The 17,446-nt window shown below is 52.2% G+C and overlaps 1 protein-coding gene across 5 annotated transcripts in view; it reads left to right on the top strand.

The window, feature by feature from the left end:
• FAM3D (FAM3 metabolism regulating signaling molecule D) overlaps positions 1-16,707 on the top strand; it is a 34,027-nt gene extending 17,320 nt beyond the window's left edge. For 3 of the 5 annotated variants that reach the window (XM_033210289.1, XM_033210287.1, XM_033210288.1), the window contains exons 5-10: positions 3,557-3,674; positions 5,762-5,820; positions 9,309-9,359; positions 13,439-13,523; positions 14,242-14,368; positions 16,283-16,705. In XM_033210289.1, the coding sequence (XP_033066180.1) occupies positions 3,557-3,674; positions 5,762-5,820; positions 9,309-9,359; positions 13,439-13,523; positions 14,242-14,368; positions 16,283-16,372 (530 nt within the window). In that variant the 3' untranslated portion in view covers positions 16,373-16,705. Of the gene's footprint in view, positions 1-3,556; positions 3,675-5,761; positions 5,821-9,308; positions 9,360-13,438; positions 13,524-14,241; positions 14,369-16,282 lie in introns of all 5 variants that reach the window. The other 2 variants (XM_033210290.1, XM_033210291.1) reach the window with 1 other exon arrangement.
• Positions 16,708-17,446: the final 739 nt, after the last annotated feature.

Here is a 17,446-nt window from a genome sequence, read left to right as displayed (position 1 = left end):
ACCTGGGCTTCCAGATTCTTCCCAGTCCTCTCCTCCCATGGCCCAATGGTGCCTTCTAAAGTCCCTAAGCCCTGTGGTAGGGGTGGCCTCCTCTCAGCCATTCAGACTGTAGGGACACAGTTCAACTCTGCCCCTTCTCCAGTTCCCCTGCTGCAGTCTGGACCGCAGCCTGCCCCTGCCCATCCCCCGCCCCAACAACCCCACACAGCTGGGAGCCCAAGGGCCAGGGATGAGCTCCTTAACCCTATTGCAGTGACCCCAGGCTTGGCTCAGGGTTCCTGCTGCAAAGTGCCAGAGACCATGTCAGGCAATACAGGGGCCCCAGAGACAAACAGAAGGGGCGCTGATTGTCTGTTGGGGTGAAAATGTTAGACCTGCCAAGAGAAGTGGAGAAAGTGCTCTAGGTTCCAGGACGGACACCCCCTTCCAATGGGAGGATCAGGGAAGGCTTCTGGGAGGAGGTGTCCTCTCTGCAAAGGCCTAGAGGCAAGAATGCTCTAGTGGAGGCCATGGCTAGAGAGTCAGGACAAGGAAGGGAAGGGAGAGCGGTGATTATGGCAGTAGTAACGTTGATTGAGTGCCTATTATGTTCCAGACACTGGACTCAGAACTTCACAGGCATCTCATGCAATCCTACATACAACCTTATGCTGGTGCTATAATTAGCCCCTTGTGTAGGTAAGGAAACTAAGACACTGAGAAGTGAAATCTCTTGGCCAAGGTCACATAGCTGTAAGTGGTGAGGCAGGAGTCAAACCCCCTCCACCATCTGGTCCCAAGCCCACCCCTCAACCCCTCTTTGCAAGAGGCAATACCTCCAGGCCCTCTCCATTTCCTTCTCAACATGGTGGTGACTCTGAAGAGGGCTGTGGCTCCTAAAATAGGATTTTACCTGACTAAGAAGGACATGGATGCCCCAGTACACTGCAAGGTTACAGAAGGCAAAGACAATATGAAGCAACACAAATCATTCACCCTACACCCTTAACCCTAGCTCCCTGAAGCCTCCTCAGTCATATTCTGAAGTGAACAGAGTGTCACAGCATCTTGTTGCTATCAAATGCTTAGACGTCACCTGCTGGGGGGATGGCAAATTCAAGCACACATGCTGCTTTCCACCCTGCCTGTTCCATAGCAGACATCTCCAATCGATCCCAGCATTCTTTCCCTCCAAGTCCATAGGCAGACTTGAGAACTTTATCATTAAGCCTTTAACAGGAGGTCCACATTGACATTTAAGAGGAAACCTGTTTGACAACCCTGATCTAAACCAACTCCCTGATTTCACAGGTGGCAAAGATAAAGGGAGCAATTTCTGGCAAGCCACAGAGCAGATTAATGAAAGAGCAGCCTATTTCCTGAATGCACCCCTGCCCTAGTGCTCTTGGTAGCACACCAGCTCCATGCCCTGAGCAACAGCACAAGGGTTCCCAGGGGTCTCAGGGATTGAGGCAGCTGATGGGAGCGGCCTTCTATGCCAGAACCCAGAGAGCAAATCTCCTGCCTCCCAGAGGCTGAGGCCCCCTTGGCCTCATCTCCCTTCATCCAGCAGCATGACCGTGAAGGCTGGATGGTCAGAAAATCGATGCTGGAAAAGCCTGCTTAAGCCAGCCTGTTGACATCAGGTTTATCAGACTTAGCTGCAATTGATTAGGCTCTGGGCAAACTCTAGAAGTGGTCCACAGGGCTGGGAATGATCTCCCTGCATAGGTGAGACTCTCTGGGTGAGGGGTGAACGTGGCTGAAGGTGGGACCCCAAGGCTGTAGGAGACCAGGAGCCATGCCCTGGCTTCCCTCCCCAGCATCGCTCCTCAGCCAATCCCAAGGTGGGGGCTGGGCCCCTTTCATAGGGATTCTGCGAAGAAGGAGGAGAAGGGGAGTTGGTCCACCCCCAGTCCGGCCCTCTCTCCCCTAAGCCACAGGCTTGGATGCCCACTCTTTCTTAAATAGCCCTTCACAGATGCCTCTGCCCCCTACCCACTCTCTGGGTGACAATGTCATGGTTTGAGTTCAGTCCCACCCATCAGGTGTGTGTGCTGAAACCAGGAGAGGGGAAACCCCAAACAAGCATTTCCTCTCAGATTCTCAGGGTTGCCTGCTCAGTGGAGGGAAACCAAGCCAGCAGGGTTCCCTGGTGTGGGCTGCATTTGCTCCTAGAAGGGGCACCTTTACCTACAAGCCTGGCACCAGTGGGTGGTGCCCCTCCCGAGGGGTGCATTTTCCTGATTCACCTAAAAGCTCCTTATAGACCAGGGAAAGCCCTGGAAACCACATGGTCCCTTCCAGCCTCAGGTGCAGCCTGACCCAAATGTTGTATGTGTTATGCAATGAAGACTATCCAGTGCCTACTATGTGCCAGGCACAGGAGTTTTCAGGATGACTCAATAAGATAATAAACATAAAGTCCTAGCCCCAGTGCCTTGCATGTAGCAAGGTCTTGGCATCTGCAAGCTTCCTTAAGGAGCCTGCAGCTTTGCTCCAAAACACACACTGGCAGACCTTGGCCAGACGCCTGGCACAGGGGCTGGGGAGGGAAAGGCTGCCCAACCCTCGCTTTCCCTTAGCAGGTCAGCATTCTCCAAATCCATGTTTACCTAATCCTCCCTAATGCTGCCTTCCAAACTGTCAGCTGGTGCTAAAAAGCACACATTAGGATGAATTAGAACATGCCAGGTTGCAAGGGCGGATGTCATCCCAGCTCTCAAAGAGCACATTGAGGGCTCAGCCACTCAGCCACATCTCTAGGTACCACCAGCATCTCTCCTCAGGCATGGACCTCCCCAGTTTACCCTGTGAAGGCTGCATGGAGAAGATGCAGGTCTTAGGAACAGCCAATATCACCAGAGGTGCCACTTAGTGAGTACCCAGTGGGCTCCCAACACCGTGTTGAGCTCCCAGTGGGAGAACTGGAACCCTCTGCCTGTTCTCTGTTGTATCCCAGTGTCAGGCACTTAGTAGATGCTCAGGAAATGAGTGATAAATGAATGAATGATGAGAAGAAGAATAGCCAGTGTGTACTGAGCATTAAACCACACTCATGTATTCCTCACAGGAACCCAGTGAGGAGGCACCACAGATATCCCATTTTGCAGATAAAGTGGGGTGCGAGGAGGCTGAGGACTTGCCCAAGGGAACCTGGCTAGAGAGAGGTGCTCCCACCCATCCCACCAGAGTCTCTGGGAGTTCTCAACAGGGGCCTCTGGGGACTCAGAAGGCTGCCGTGGCCCAAATGAGAGGTTCTCAGGAGAGTCCCTTCATCATGGTGACTCAGGTTTACTCTAGTTACGTTTACTGAGGGTGTCCTGCTAGGGCTGGAGCTGTGACGGAAAGCCCAAAAATTAATTCTGGGCTGGTCCTGCGCTCTGGTGGGGGCCGCGTTGGAGGCACCATGGAGCACAGAAGGGCATATCTCCCAGAATTTGCTGTCAGCGAAGGCTCCCCCAGAAAGAGGCTCTGAGCTTCGTCCTAAGCTGCACCCTGGCCCTAGCCCTGGCCCTCCCCTCCCCAAGCACCTCCCGAGCTGCTGCCCACCAAAACTGGTCTCTTTCCTCCCCAGAGGTTGTAAAGTACAAGTGTGGCCTCATCAAGCCCTGCCCAGCCAACTACTTTGCGTTTAAAATCTGCAGCGGGGCCGCCAATGTCGTGGGCCCTTCTATGTGCTTTGAAGACCACATGTAAGTACCTAAGGGGCAACTATGTTTCTTTTATTTATTTCATTCATTCATTAAAAACTGCAGAGGCTGCAGGGGCTGGCCTGTGAGACCAGCCCACAGCTTCCCTTTCACTCTGGGTGTGTGAGGCACAAATACAATAATTGAAACAGTTCCCACATCCGCCAGCACCTTGCCTGGTGCTTCAGAGCATCTCTCATTCATTCCCCCGACATCCTGGGAGGTGGAGCTATTACCCCTGTTGTAAAGATGAGGACAGTAGGGTGCAGACAGGGTCACCTGCCCAGTAGCAGGGTCAGGATTTGACCTCAAGTCTAACAGCCAAGTTGCTGGGCTTCCCATGAAAGGAGATGCCTGCGGAGAAGGTTCAAGATCCTGACTCAGGCATCAAAGCCCAGATACAGCAGGCACCAGGGCTTCCGCCCAAGTACAGGAGAAAGGCTGTTTACCTATCATCCAACTTAGACAGTAAAGGCTCTGGGATGGCAAGTGCATCCTACAAAAGAACTCAGGGATGGGTGTTTAAACCAGTATTCTGAACCTAACCACAGTCTGTTTAGGCAAAACAAGGAACTGATGAGTTCAAATACCTAAAAGACCAGGGGTGGCAGGCAAGCTTCAGGACCAGCTGGATCCAGGGATTCAAACAATGTCATCAGCGCTGTCTCTCATCCCATCTTCAGCTCTACCCTCCTCTGTCTAATAGCTTTGCTTTTTTTTTTCTACTTACAAGGGATTCCTCCATGTGGTTAAAGAGAGAGACTGCCAGCTGGTTTGACATATTAGCCCAACTTAGCACCCTAATGGGAAAAGAGCCTTCCTGTCTAAATTATCCCTGCAAAAGTCCCAAGCCTGTGTTTCATTGACTGGCCTGGGTCACATGACCAAGCCTAGCCCAGTGTATTTGTCCGTTTTCAGGCTGCTGATAAAGGTATACCCGCCGGGCGCGGTGGCTCAAGCCTGTAATCCCAGCACTTTGGGAGGCCGAGGCGGGCGGATCACGAGGTCAGGAGATCGAGACCATCCTGGCGAACACTGTGAAACCCCGTCTCTACTAAAAAATACAAAAAACTAGCCGGGCGAGGTGGCGGGCGTCTGTAGTCCCAGCTACTCGGGAGGCTGAGGCAGGAGAATGGCGTGAACCCGGGAGGCGGAGCTTGCAGTGAGCTGAGATCCGGCCACTGCACTCCAGCCCCGGCGACAGAGCAAGACTCCATCTCAAAAAAAAAAAAAAAAAAAGGTATACCCGAGACTCAGTAATTTATACAGGAAAAAGAGTTTAATGGACTCACAGTTCCATGTGGCAGGAGAAGCCCTACAATCAGGGTAGAAGGCAAAGGAGGAGCAATGACATCTTACAAGGATGGCAGCAGGCAAGAGAAAGAGCTTGTGCAGGGGAACTCCTCTCTATAAAACCATCAGATCTCGTGAGACTTACTCACTATCGCAAGAACAGCATGGGAAAAACCTGCCCTCATGATTCAGTAACCTCCCACTGGGTCCCTCCCACAACACGTGGGAATTCAAGATGAGATTTGGGTGGGGACACAGCCAAACCGTATCAGCCAGTAACTGTAGCTGGGGATGTAGGATGCTCTGCTTGTCCAAGCCTGGGAGAGAGAGGTCAATCCCCGGAACCACCTGGCCTGTGCGTGGAGAAAGACAGTTCTCCCACCACACATCCAGAGACAAGGGTGTGGATGCTCGGCCAGCAGGAACACAGCTGGGCCACGTAGGGACTCAGACACCCCAGGATGGTGGCAGCCTTCTGGTTTCTGCCTCCTCCCAGCAGCCAGGCCTCACAGCCTACAGGTGGGCTGGCCCCACCTCCAACACCTCAGAGACCCAGGCAGGAAACTTGCCTCTTCTCTGAGCGGGTTGTTCTGGTCCAACATGCCTTGAGAAACTCTTTAGAGAATCCAGCCTACCACTGGTTTTCAGGAGAAAACAGAGGGTCCCGGTTATTCCATGTGTTTCCCAACACTTTCGCATTGCTTATGTGGGCCCTTGCAGAGTTCCCCAGCTGGGAGAGCAGAGTATTCATTCCACACTCGGGACCGACTGTCATATTTCTTCTTCATTGTCTTCAGGATCATGAGTCCTGTGAAAAACAACGTGGGCAGAGGCCTAAACATCGCCCTGGTGAATGGTGAGTTGCAGATCCATCCCCCAGACAGTTCTCACCCAGCATCAGGGCAGGTAGTGGGTAGCGGCATATTCATTCAACCAACATTGGCTCAGCTCCTACCTCATAGCAGGAACGCCCGTAGAGCTCAGGAGGGGAAGCGTGGCTGGCCTGGGGGAACAGAAGTTCTCAAAGACCCACAGAGCTGTAGAACCACAGAGCTAGCCAGGCCCCTGCCACATGCTCCTATCTCAGGAGGACACACTTCTCCTATGGAACATAGGTGAAACATGACCCCAACCTCAAAGCCACTCTGCTTAAACCAACACAAATGAGGATGTGGGGACAACCAATGACAGTGCAAGATCATGTGCTGAGTATACACCTTCATTAATTCATTCATTCAACAAACACAGGCAGTAGCTACTGTGGGCCAGGCCCTGTACAGGACACTGGGGGTCAGCCAAGAACTAGAAAGGCCCTGGCTTCACAGCCTCCACAGATATCTGTGAAGCTCACAATCTCAATGTGGTGAGCCTCTCTGGAGGGGCAGGAAGCACAGCTATGGGAGCTAGGATGCAGAGCAGGGGACAGACCCAGGGTGGTTCAGGGGAGCCTTCCCGCTGGAGGTGAGAGCCAGCTGAGGTCTGAAGGATTGTGGGCACTGGCCAGGAGAAAATTGGGGAAGGCTCCTTCCAGGCAGGGGCAACACAGTACAGGGAGGAGGAGGGAAAGGGAAGGAGAGAGGTTTGCAGGGCAACATGGAGAGGCAAGGCTGGGGAGAGAAGCAAGGCCAGAGGATGAGGAGCTAGCAAGCCTGCTAAGAAGCGTGATTGGAAGCCGAGAGCAGTAGGGAGCCACGGAAAGGCTTTGAGCAGGGTGGGAGGGGCCGGGCCTGCATTCCGGAAACCTCCCTCCAGCTTGGAGTTGGGGGGCTGGAGGCAGGGAGACCACAAGGGAATCCATGGCCTTGATAACCCTGCATCTCCTGCAGGACACACACTTAAACAGGAGGCCAGAGGGCCACCAAGCCTGAAGTAGGGACACATTTCAGGAGGGATTGGACTTACAGGGTCAGGTAAGGACAAGGTGGTCTGGCCCCAGCCAAGACCTCCTCTCTGCCTCTGTTCTTATAAAACGAGGGCCATTCCCTGGCTGTAAGGGCCACTTCTGGGACAAAGGTCAGAGCAGGATGGGGAAAAGCTGTAAGGGATGCTGAGGAAGGAACTTGTCGAGCTTGTGGGTGGCAGGATCACAGAGCACACTTAGGAAGGAACAAGGTAAGATGGGAGCCCCGGCCTTGCCAGCTCCAAGCCCCTGCACTTTACTCCAGAGAAAGCTTTTTCTCACTCTGCCAAGAAACCCTGCTGCGTCAGGGGAGAAGTCGAGGCCTGGAGCAGTGATGGGGCTGTTCCTGGACAGATGGGAGTCAGAGGACAGCCCTGGCCAACTTCCTAGGAGCCCAGGAAGGGCCAGGGCAGGGAGAGGCAGGAGGCTGAGTGGAGCGGTTCCTCTGCAGGTTTGAGGAGGGCCCAGGCCTGTTCCACTCCAGCCTCAGTGAGGTGGCTGCAGGGATGGTGGCTCCCTCCTGCAGGAAGGGTGTGCCCAGGCTGGTCTCAGAGCACTCTTTCGTGCACGCCAGACCTCAGAAGGCTGTAGGAGCCTCAGCTTACATCAACACTCCCATCCATCTGCCCTCACCCCACAGTGGGGGCGGGCAGGAAATGGCACAGGCTGCAGCTGACCTGGCTGAAACCTGCTGACTTTCTCCCCTAAATGGGTCCCACCTGAGAAAAGCCTTTTGAATATTCTCCAATGAGATAGCCCCAGACTAGGCCTCTTTCCCTGCCTCTCACAAAGCCGAAAGGATGGAAATAACCACCGATGGCAATAAGAACCAGCATTTACTGGGCACTCACTGTGCTTTTTCATTTAACCCCATCACTGTGCTAGGCTGGAGCTATGCTCAATATCCCCACTTCCCAGGTAAGAAACCGAGGCTCAAAGAGGTTAAGTAGGCTGGGTGCAGTGGCTCATGCCTGTAATCCCAGTACTTTGAGAGGCTGAGGTGGGTGGATCTCTCGAGCTCAGGAGTTCAAGACCAGTCTGAGTAACAGTGAACGCCCCCCCACCACCAATCCGCCCCGTCTCTACAAAAAGTTAAAAAATTAGCTGGGTGTGGTGGCACACACCTGTAGTCCCAGCTACTCAGGAGGCTGAGGTGGGAGGATTGCTTGAGCCTGGGAGGTAGAGGCTGCAGTCAGCCAAGCTCACACCACTGCACTCCAGCCTGGGCAACAGAGAGAGACCCTATCAAAAAAAAAAAGAGGTTAAGCAACTTGTCCAAGGTCACATAGCCTATAAAACCACCTACATATGAACCTGGATCGAGTTAACTCCAGGTCTTAATTATTCACCTGAACGACCTCCCTAGACTAGAAATGTCTCAACCATGTATACAGCACCTACTGTATAAGTGCATGCTGTGTATGCCACATGTGGGGAAGCCCAACAAATCATCCTCATCTATATGACCAAGAACAACACAAGGATTGCTGAATATCCAGTAGTCTTTAACTTTCAGTGGCGCAGAGATTCCTCAGGATCTTCAAGCTATGCTGGCCAGCCTCAGCCTCCACCCCCACCACTCTCCCATTGCAGAAACATTGACGAGCGCACGCGATCAAAAAAGCAGCTCCATGGGTTCATAGACTCCTTCTAAGGGCCCCAGGTAAATCATTCCATGGACCCTACGTGGCTCCTGGAGAATCCTGGAGGGGCTGCTAAGCGAGCCTGCTCGCGCCGCCTGGACTGCGCCTCTCCCTAGACCCGGTCCCCACCCTCCTCCGTAAGCCTTGGAGCTGCCATCCCCTCTGCAACACCTCCATCTAGTGGCACAGAGTGCGAACTGTAACGTTCCTCCCGAAGACCCGGTTCCCTGGAGGGTTTGGCCTTCGGCCCCCTCCTCCCACAGAACCCACAAACGCAATCCAGGTTACTGGACCCTGGGAAACTGAGTACCGCTTAGCCCAACACAAATCTCTTTGCCTTCAAGAGGTGGAGGACTCCAGTTGTAGGTTTTCTATATAGGTGGAAATAATGATGACGATTATCATTTTGATTTTGATTTTGCAGCTAAAATTCATCTTGTATGCCTACTACTAATATTTTAAATGTATCTCCTTTAGTTCCCACAACCCACTGTACAGATGCAAAAATTGAGGTCAAACTGCTAAGTCCTGAGTTAGAAAGTGGTAGGACAGAACACAGACTCAGACTGAGTAGACTCAGTTCAATTCCAGACACCCTCAGCCATTACATTCTTGAACCTCTCAGATGAGCCTACTTTAGTAGGACACCTACTTTAGTCCTGCATGCTCTTTATAGGACCTGATTTCATTATATTCTTATTCTGTTTTTAGATCTTAGACTACAGATTAGCCATTTTCAGCAGAACGACAGGCAGAACGACATGCGTTACAGGGGATAATTGTTCTCCTCTTAACCCCTAGGAACCACGGGAGCTGTGCTGGGACAGAGGGCATTTGACATGTACTCTGGAGGTAGGTGCCTCTGCTGACACTGAAGTCACAGTGGGGGATGTGGTGCAGACGGCTGAGCCTCTTCGTGTGGCAAGGGACCTGGTGGCTCGAGGTACCTGGTGCTTCTTTCCACAGGAGGCACCCAGGAAGTGGTGCGGTGGGAGGTTGAGGGTGTCCTGCTGCTTTTGAAACTCCTTCTGGCCATCTCAGTTGGGATGTCCCAGACTCAGATCCTGAGACAGGGATTCAATTGCAATGCTTTATTGAAGAAGTGAGCTCAGGAAACGTCAGTAGGGGAGTAGAGAGCAGACAGCGACAGGAAGGAAGCCTGTGAAGAATGTGTCACTGAGCCTTTAACCAAAGTTGGAACCCTGGAGCCAGTGTGGAATACATGCCCCAGAGATCTCCCAGAGAATTGAGGGGACTGAGGTGCCCATGCCTCTAATTCCTTGGCATGCAATTCTGGCCTGCCCTTGGGGCAAAGTGAACTCTGGAGGCCAGAGAAGACCTTAAGGCAAAGCAATGTCAATGTTGATGTCACTGAAGTGCTATGGACAAGGCCGTGTGACCCGTCGGCCAAATCCACTAAAGCTCTGCTGGGTAAATGTATTTTATTTCAAGGTTACAGGGATCTCTTGGGGACCCAAGGACAGGACAGGGCGCCTTTCTGGACCTGAGGCTCCGAGCTCTACACATCTTTCGGCAGATGCTTCTCTCTGCACCCACGTGCTTTGCAGGTTTTTCTGTGTACCTGGCTGCCCCTTATAGGAAGTCACTGCCCTCCTTGCTCTTAGCATGGCCGGGCGAGACAGGGTACTGACCTAGCTGTGCTGAAATCCCGGGCATCTAAATCCCCACCAGCAGCCTCCTCGCCAACCAGCCACCTATGGGCAGGGGTGGAACCCTGACCCCACATTCTCAAAAGCTTTCAAAACACGGCAGAATCAGTTTCAGGCCATCTGCCACCCGTGCCGCCCAGCTGCTAACCCAGCCTTGCTCCAACACAGGAGGCTCAATGAGGAGTGAGAAAGCAGCAGGCAGCAGAGACCTGTGCCCTACAGGGACTGGTTTTCATCAGAGGGGGTGTCAGAGCCCAGGTGAATGCAATTTCCCTTCTGTATCCCTGAGACCCCAGGGCATCTCTGTGCTTGGCCATCCTGGGGTGTACAGCACGTGTGACCATGGACCCGGGAAAGCCCATCACAGAGCAGAAGGAGCCAAGCTGCTGCCAAACAGCTGGGATTCCCCTCTCCTGAATTGCCCTGTCTTTGTCTCAACCTCTAGGGAAAGCCCACTTTGTCTACACCCACCCACACACATGAGCCCAGGAGGGGAGAAAGTTACCAGCAGCAGAAGGCAGGGAGCCCTCTTAGCTTCACAAACAAAGGAAGAGGCTGAAATTTGGGAGGTGGGGAATGCTGGGAATGTGATGTGCAGGACAAATCTTAGAGATGGGCAGCTGAGACCCTGTCCTGGGCCCAGGGCTTCGTAAGACCCCACCCCGCCCTCCTCCATCTCCGTCCCAACTCATGGGTGAGGAGTCTGCAGAGCTAGGGGTGTGCTGACCTGGAGTCTGCATCAGGGCCCACACAGGCCTCCTGGAGTCTGCATCAGGGCCCACGCAGGTCTCTTACCAGGTGTGCCCCACCCCCAGGCTTCAGACACTCCTCCAGGATGGAGGGGTGACCAGGGGCTGACTGTTGCTTGACGGGAGGGTGGTGTGGATGGACACACTAAAGTGCCCACATGCAGTGTGCAAGGTCCCTCCCGGTACAGGATAGAGCTGAGGACAGGGGCAACAGGAGATGGGGACAGGCCAGGGGCTGAGGACCAGACATCCTGCCTGCAGTCCTACTGATGTTCAGCATGGCCTGGGGCCAGGTTTATGGAAAAGGTCCAGTCTCCGGAGTCAGAGACTTCCGGAGGCATGACCTGAAGCAAGTGGAGCTTCCTGAGCCCCAGTTTCTTCATCTGTAACAGAGAGGCAGCTATAGTTTCCACTCCATAAAACTGATGTGAGGATTAGATGATAACCTGAAATAATTGGTGGAAGGGTGTCCAGCCTGACTGGTGGAGGGGTCCAGGCAAGCTGGTTTAGTCTTCCTTCCCTCCTCTTCTCCTTCCCTCCCCTCTTCCCTCATTCCATCCAGATGACTCAGAAGCAAGGAGATCATCTGTCAGAATGAAAAGGAAAAAAAGTTTAAAGATGAAACTAAGCTTTAAAATGCCTTATGATAAACTTGAATGTAGCCATGACTGATGGGGACCCAGAAACAGAGTCATTGTGAGCAAGTAGCCCTTCCCTTCAGGAAACAAAAGGGGATGAAGGCTTTTTAAAGTGAGGTGATCATTAGCAGAAGGCATGCTTTATGTTTTCCAAATACCCACCGTCCATCCCAACAAGCACCAGACCATACATCTGCAACAACACAAATTAATAGTGCTTTAAGAGTTCCCTCCTTTTGTCATAAAAGTTCAAGGGCCATTTCTTTAGAAGAGCGACTGTGGTGGTTGACCGGAAACCTGTCACTGAGCTGGCTGGCAGCTGGCCTTAGTTGGGAGAATGGCTTCTTCCCCAAGGTCCTAGGGGTCTGCACTGGAATACTAACAATCAAGGCCAGCTTTGTGGGCCTGTGACCTGGGGACAGGGCAGTCACACGGGGCCCGTGCTTGGAAGAATCTCACACTTGGCTTGATGCCTGCCATCGTGGTCTTGAAATACTGAATAATTTTTTATTAAAAGGCCCTGCATTTTCATTCTGCACTGGATCCTGCAAATCATGCAGCCAATCCTGCTAATAATTTTTGGTTCCATTAGAGTACGCTTACTGTATGCCCAAAGTTATTGTCACATTTGCACTTTATAAAGATGCTATGAGCAGGGCTATTACTCATCCTCATTTGACAGATATAGTCTCTGCTTTAACCACTAGGCTGCTTGTTGCCAAACTTGAGCCCCCTCGAGTTGCACCATATCTAGAATAACATCTGCATTATTAGTATTTTCCTTTAAATTGGATCACTTTTTTTTTTTACCTAAGTAAATATATCTTAAAAGGAAACTATATTACTGCCTTAAGTAGAAAGCTATTATTACTTGTTATGCAGGAAAGGTGACCATAAAAATAATCACAATGGAGGGCCCTGGGATGGTGGCTCATGCCTGTAATCCCAGCACTTTGGGAGGCAGAGACGGGCAGATCACCTGAGGTTGGGAGTCCGAGACAAGCATGACCAACATGGAGAAACTCCAGTTCTACTAAAAACACATAATTAGCCGGGCATGGTGGCGCATACCTGTAATTCCAGCTACTCGGCAGGCTGAGGCAGGAGAATCACTTGAACCCAGGAGCAGAGGTTGTGGTGAGCAGAGAGCACGCCTTTGCACTCCAGCCTGGGCAACAAGAGCGAAACTCTGTGTCAAAATAATAATAATAATAATGGTAATAATCACAATGGAAACAAATCAGCCTCTTCACAGTGAGCTGGATGCTGATGCCTCCCCCAGGTGCTTAGCCTAGAGCTGCTCTCTGTTAGAGAGCTTGGCGAGTTAGGAAGGCATTAAAGACACACACAGAGACTTGCTCCTTGACACAGCAGGAGAATTGTATTAATAGTAGACTCAAGTTCTCTCCCAGGGGTCTCAGTTGTCTGAGGCCACGTGCTATACCATCTAAAGTCAGCACAGATAATCTGGGCATTGTCCAGTATAGAATGGGGTCTGGGGTATGCAAAGGGCCTGGAGCATCTGAGAGATGATGACACTTGGTCCCCTGAGGGGTAGGCACATAAGGGCCCTTCTACCAGTGGTGCTCATCTTCAGCTGCAAGTCAGAGTCACATGGGGAATTTCTAAACTCCAGTGTCCAGAAGCCACCCCACATCACCTGGATGAGTTCCCCTCACTCTGCTCACTCTGCCCTCCCCTAGGACAAGGGCTACAGGGAGCTCCACCTGGGATGCTCCTCCTCCTGGCTTCTGAGCTCAGCCCAGTGTCCACTGGGCCTAGCTGGCTCCTGCATCATAGGGCAGCAGAGAAACATGAGAATGACCAGGGCTCATTTCCCCTAAATCACCAGCACCTTTTCCTTCCTCCCCCAGATATTAAGCACCTAGTGAAATTCCTTAAAGAAATTCCGGGGGGTGCACTTGTGCTGGTGGCCTCCTACGACGACCCGGGAACCAAGTAAGTAGAAAACTCTACCTGCCAGGCCACCCACTGATGCAAGCTGAATACCTTCAAATGCTGCACACCCTTTTCTGCTGTTTTGCCAGCTCCATTTTCTGGCAACTTATCTTGAGGAAATTATCAGACAAGTATGCAAAGCGATGTTCTAGGAGGTTGATCACAGTCTTCATTGCCACAGTGGAAAACTGGAAACCCTCTCCCTGTCCAATAGTAACAGCTGACCGGCCACAGAAACTATGACATACGGTGACATAGGATATGATATATGCACAAATGAAGATAGACTGCATCAAAAATGATGCTGCAGAAAGTATTTAAGGACATGGAAAATTGCCCACCCTCTAGTGCTAAGTAAGGGGCAAAAAACACTATATGGAAATATATACACTGATCACACCAAGGGGAGGAGGGGTGAGACTGTATTTCTTAGTTACTTCTTTGTGATCTTCCATGTTTTCCAAATGAATGTGTATTGTTTTTGTAAACAGAGCAGTACTGTTTTAACACATCTCCAGCCCCATCTGAGGCCCTTCTAGAGAGGAAGTCTTGAAGCCCTTTACCCTGTCCTTCCTGAGGGCAGCCACGTTCTCTAGGCACCCCCAGGGCAGATGCTGAATAGGGAGAAGGGTAGGAACCTTGCCCCATGGGAATCCCACCATCTTATGCCCCTTTGACCCACCCCTGCATCCTGACCATCCTCTCTGGTCCTCTGCAGAATGGATGATGAAAGCAGGAAACTCTTCTCTGACTTGGGGAGTTCCTACGCAAAACAACTGGGCTTCCGGGACAGCTGGGTCTTCATAGGAGCCAAAGACTTCAGGGGTAAAAGCCCCTTTGAGCAGGTGGGTTCTGGGCCACAACCCGGCCCTATGAAGGATGGACGAGGAGCTGGGTGGTGGTAGGAAGGATAGTCACCCAGTCACCTCCCAAGGGCCTTAAAATTGGGAGGATTGTGTGGGGAGAGGCCCTTGGTTGTCATTCACTCCAAAGGGCAGGGTGGTCTGATTGGCCAGGAAGCCGCCTTGGCCATTTCGCAAAAGCTGGGTCATATATAAATACGCAAGTATACAGGTAAGTACCAGAAAAGGAAGAGGGAAAAGGAGAAAAGAAGGATGATGGGGAAGTGAGGCATGAAGGAAAGAGAAAGAAATGGAAATATGAAGCTGTGTGACAGGGAAGGGGAGCCTGGGGAAAGGAGTAGGATGCCTGTCCTCATCCCTTCAGCCTCCCTGGCTGGGCATGGAGAATACGGGGAGGGAAGTCAGAAGGCAGGGAAGAGGCCAATGCCATCATCAGACAAGAGACGCCAGAGCGGGCAGGTGCAGGGAACCGTGTGCTGAGCTCTAGGAAGGGCACCACAATTGTGATTTTTTTCTTAAGCTAGAAAATGTGGCCTTGGTCTGTATGCATGTGTTTCTAAGAGGATGTATTCAGGTAACTAGAAATTGCCTGAACACAATGAAGAACTCAGAAGGCCAGTGGGCAGGGGCCGGGGGTGGCGTGGTTCCCGAATGTCCTGTGGGGGTGCTGCAGCAGGGCCCTAGCAAGAGGCCTGAGGCTGCATGGGCAAGGTGGCGCTGTTCTGCCCTGAAGCATGGGCTCCAGACACAGAGGAACCGGCAAGACAGAGGAAGCATGGGAGTACAGGAAGCCCAGCACCAGCTTCACCCACCTGCAACCAGCTGGCTGGGACCTGACACCCAAAAATGAACCTAGCACCCTGATGGGACTAAGCCAGTCTGTTCTTTGTCCCCACATTTGGGAACCTGGGTTTTAGACAGGTAGCATCTAGAATCTCTTTTTTAATTCCTGAGAGTCAGCCACAATGATTCCAACAGCAGATTTTGCCATTTATATTTTTTCTTTCATAAACTAAGCCTGAGCATTTTAGACACAATCCTAAGTGATTTTATTCTTCTTACATACTTATTACTAGTATATATGTATTTTTTGAGACAGGGTCTCGCTCTGTCACTCAGGCTGGAGTACACTGGCACAATCTCGGCTCACTGCAGCCTCGACCTCCTGGGCTCAAGCGATCCTCCCACCTCCGCCTCCCGAGTAGCTGGGACCACAGGCATGTGCCACCACACCCGGCTAATTTTTTTATGTTTTCTGGAGACAGGGTTTCCCATGTTGCCCAGGCTGGTCTTGAACTCCTAGCCTCAAGTGACCCTCCTTCCTTACCCTCCCAAAGTACTGGGATGATAGGTGTGAGCCACTGCGCCCCACCCCTTATTATTAGTATTAATTAATATTATGTGGTGGTTCTGCCACTTACCAGCCAGTGACTATGGGCAGTGACCCTCTGTGCCTCAGCTTCCCCATCTGTGGAATGGGATGTAAACAGTGCACACTCCCTAGGGCCACTGTGCAGATTAAATACATAAGGCACTGCAGAACAGCACCTGGGATACAGCAAGCACTCAAGACGAGCTAGGAGTCTTCTTTTTATTGTTGCTATCATTATTGTTATTTGACGTATCCTAGAGGGACATAGAGAATTTGAGGGGAGGGACTAGATCTCTCCAACAACTGGTCACCCTTCAGAGCGTGAGAGCAGTAACTGGGCTCTGATCCCATCTCTGAGACCTTGAGCAAGTTGCATCCCCTCTCTGAGCCTCAGTTTCCCATCTGTGAGGTGGGTTAATAACATCCCGCACCCCCATTTAGGTTTAGAGCACAGTGCCCATGCGGGCATGAGTTCTAAATGGCCTCACTCAATGCCTATATTTCTCTGTCTGATCTCTCTCTAGTTCTTAAAGAACAGCCCAGACACAAACAAATATGAGGGATGGCCAGAGCTGCTGGAGATGGAGGGCTGCTTGCCCCCGAAGCCATTTTAGGGTGGCTGTGGCTCTTCCTGAGCCAGGGGCCTGAAGAAGCTCCTGCCTGACTCAGGAGTCGGAGCCCGGCAGGGACTGAGGAGGAAGAGCAGGGGGTGCTGCGTGGAAATCACTGCCGGTCCTTGCATGCTGTGTTGCGCTTCCCCTCCTCGGAAACAGAACCCTCCCACAGTGCATCCTACCCGGGAGACCAGCCTCAGGGGGTCCTTCTGGAACCAGCTGTCTGTGGAGAGAACAGGGTGCTTTCGTCAGGGACTGCTGGCTGCCAGTCCTGAGGAAGGACCAACTGCCCTGACTTGAGTCCAATTAAATTTTATTTTTGCTGGTTTTGAATGGACTTTCTGACCACTCCAGTGGCCACGTTTCTCGCTGGAATTGAACTGCTCCAGACTCAGCATGGGCCACGGGTTCAGACAGGTCGGTGACAGCTTCAGGCTTCCCCTTAGGCAGCTGTGAGGGAGCTGTGTTTCTGGGATTTCCCATGGGCCTGAGAGAATCCTGGGTTCCTGCATAACGTGTGGGATGGACAGGAACAGAGGGAGCCGGGGACAGGACTCAAGGAATACTGCCATCACCCGCTGTCTGAAGGAGAGCTGCAGCAAGTCCAGAGCAGGAGAAGGTGAGGAGGGGTGGATCTGAACCCGGCTGGAAGGAGCAGCCAGGCTGTGCTGCTGGCTTCAGGGAAGGCAGCCGGCCTGTCTCTGCCCCAGGAGCGGACCCTGCAACAAGGACGCAAAGGGCAGGCAGTGTATTTGGGAGGTGATTGTGGGAAACACCAGTAGAGAAGTAGGGAAGTGAGATGGCAAGGGGAAGGAGGGGAAGGCAGCCAGTAAAGGGTGTGGTTTCAACCTAGCTACCCCTGTGGGGACTGGAGCTGATTCCCACCCAAAGCTCTAGGAATCAGGGTAGAACACGCACCTTGGAGATACTCCACCTGGGAGTGAGGGAGCTGGGGTATTTACACACCGACTCCCACCAGTGGTTTGTTGAGGGCTTCTGGTGTTGGGGATGATATGAATTCCTAGGTGCTTCTTGTCTGCCCTGCCAAGGGAAGAGTGGCCCTCTGTGGCTTCA

Source organism: Trachypithecus francoisi, unplaced genomic scaffold (assembly GCF_009764315.1).
Source record: "Trachypithecus francoisi isolate TF-2019V2 unplaced genomic scaffold, Tfra_2.0 Lachesis_group0, whole genome shotgun sequence".
Lineage (NCBI taxonomy): Eukaryota > Metazoa > Chordata > Mammalia > Primates > Cercopithecidae > Trachypithecus > Trachypithecus francoisi.
The sequence above is the reverse complement of the archived record's forward strand: the minus strand, read 5'-3'. Positions and strand labels throughout refer to the sequence as shown.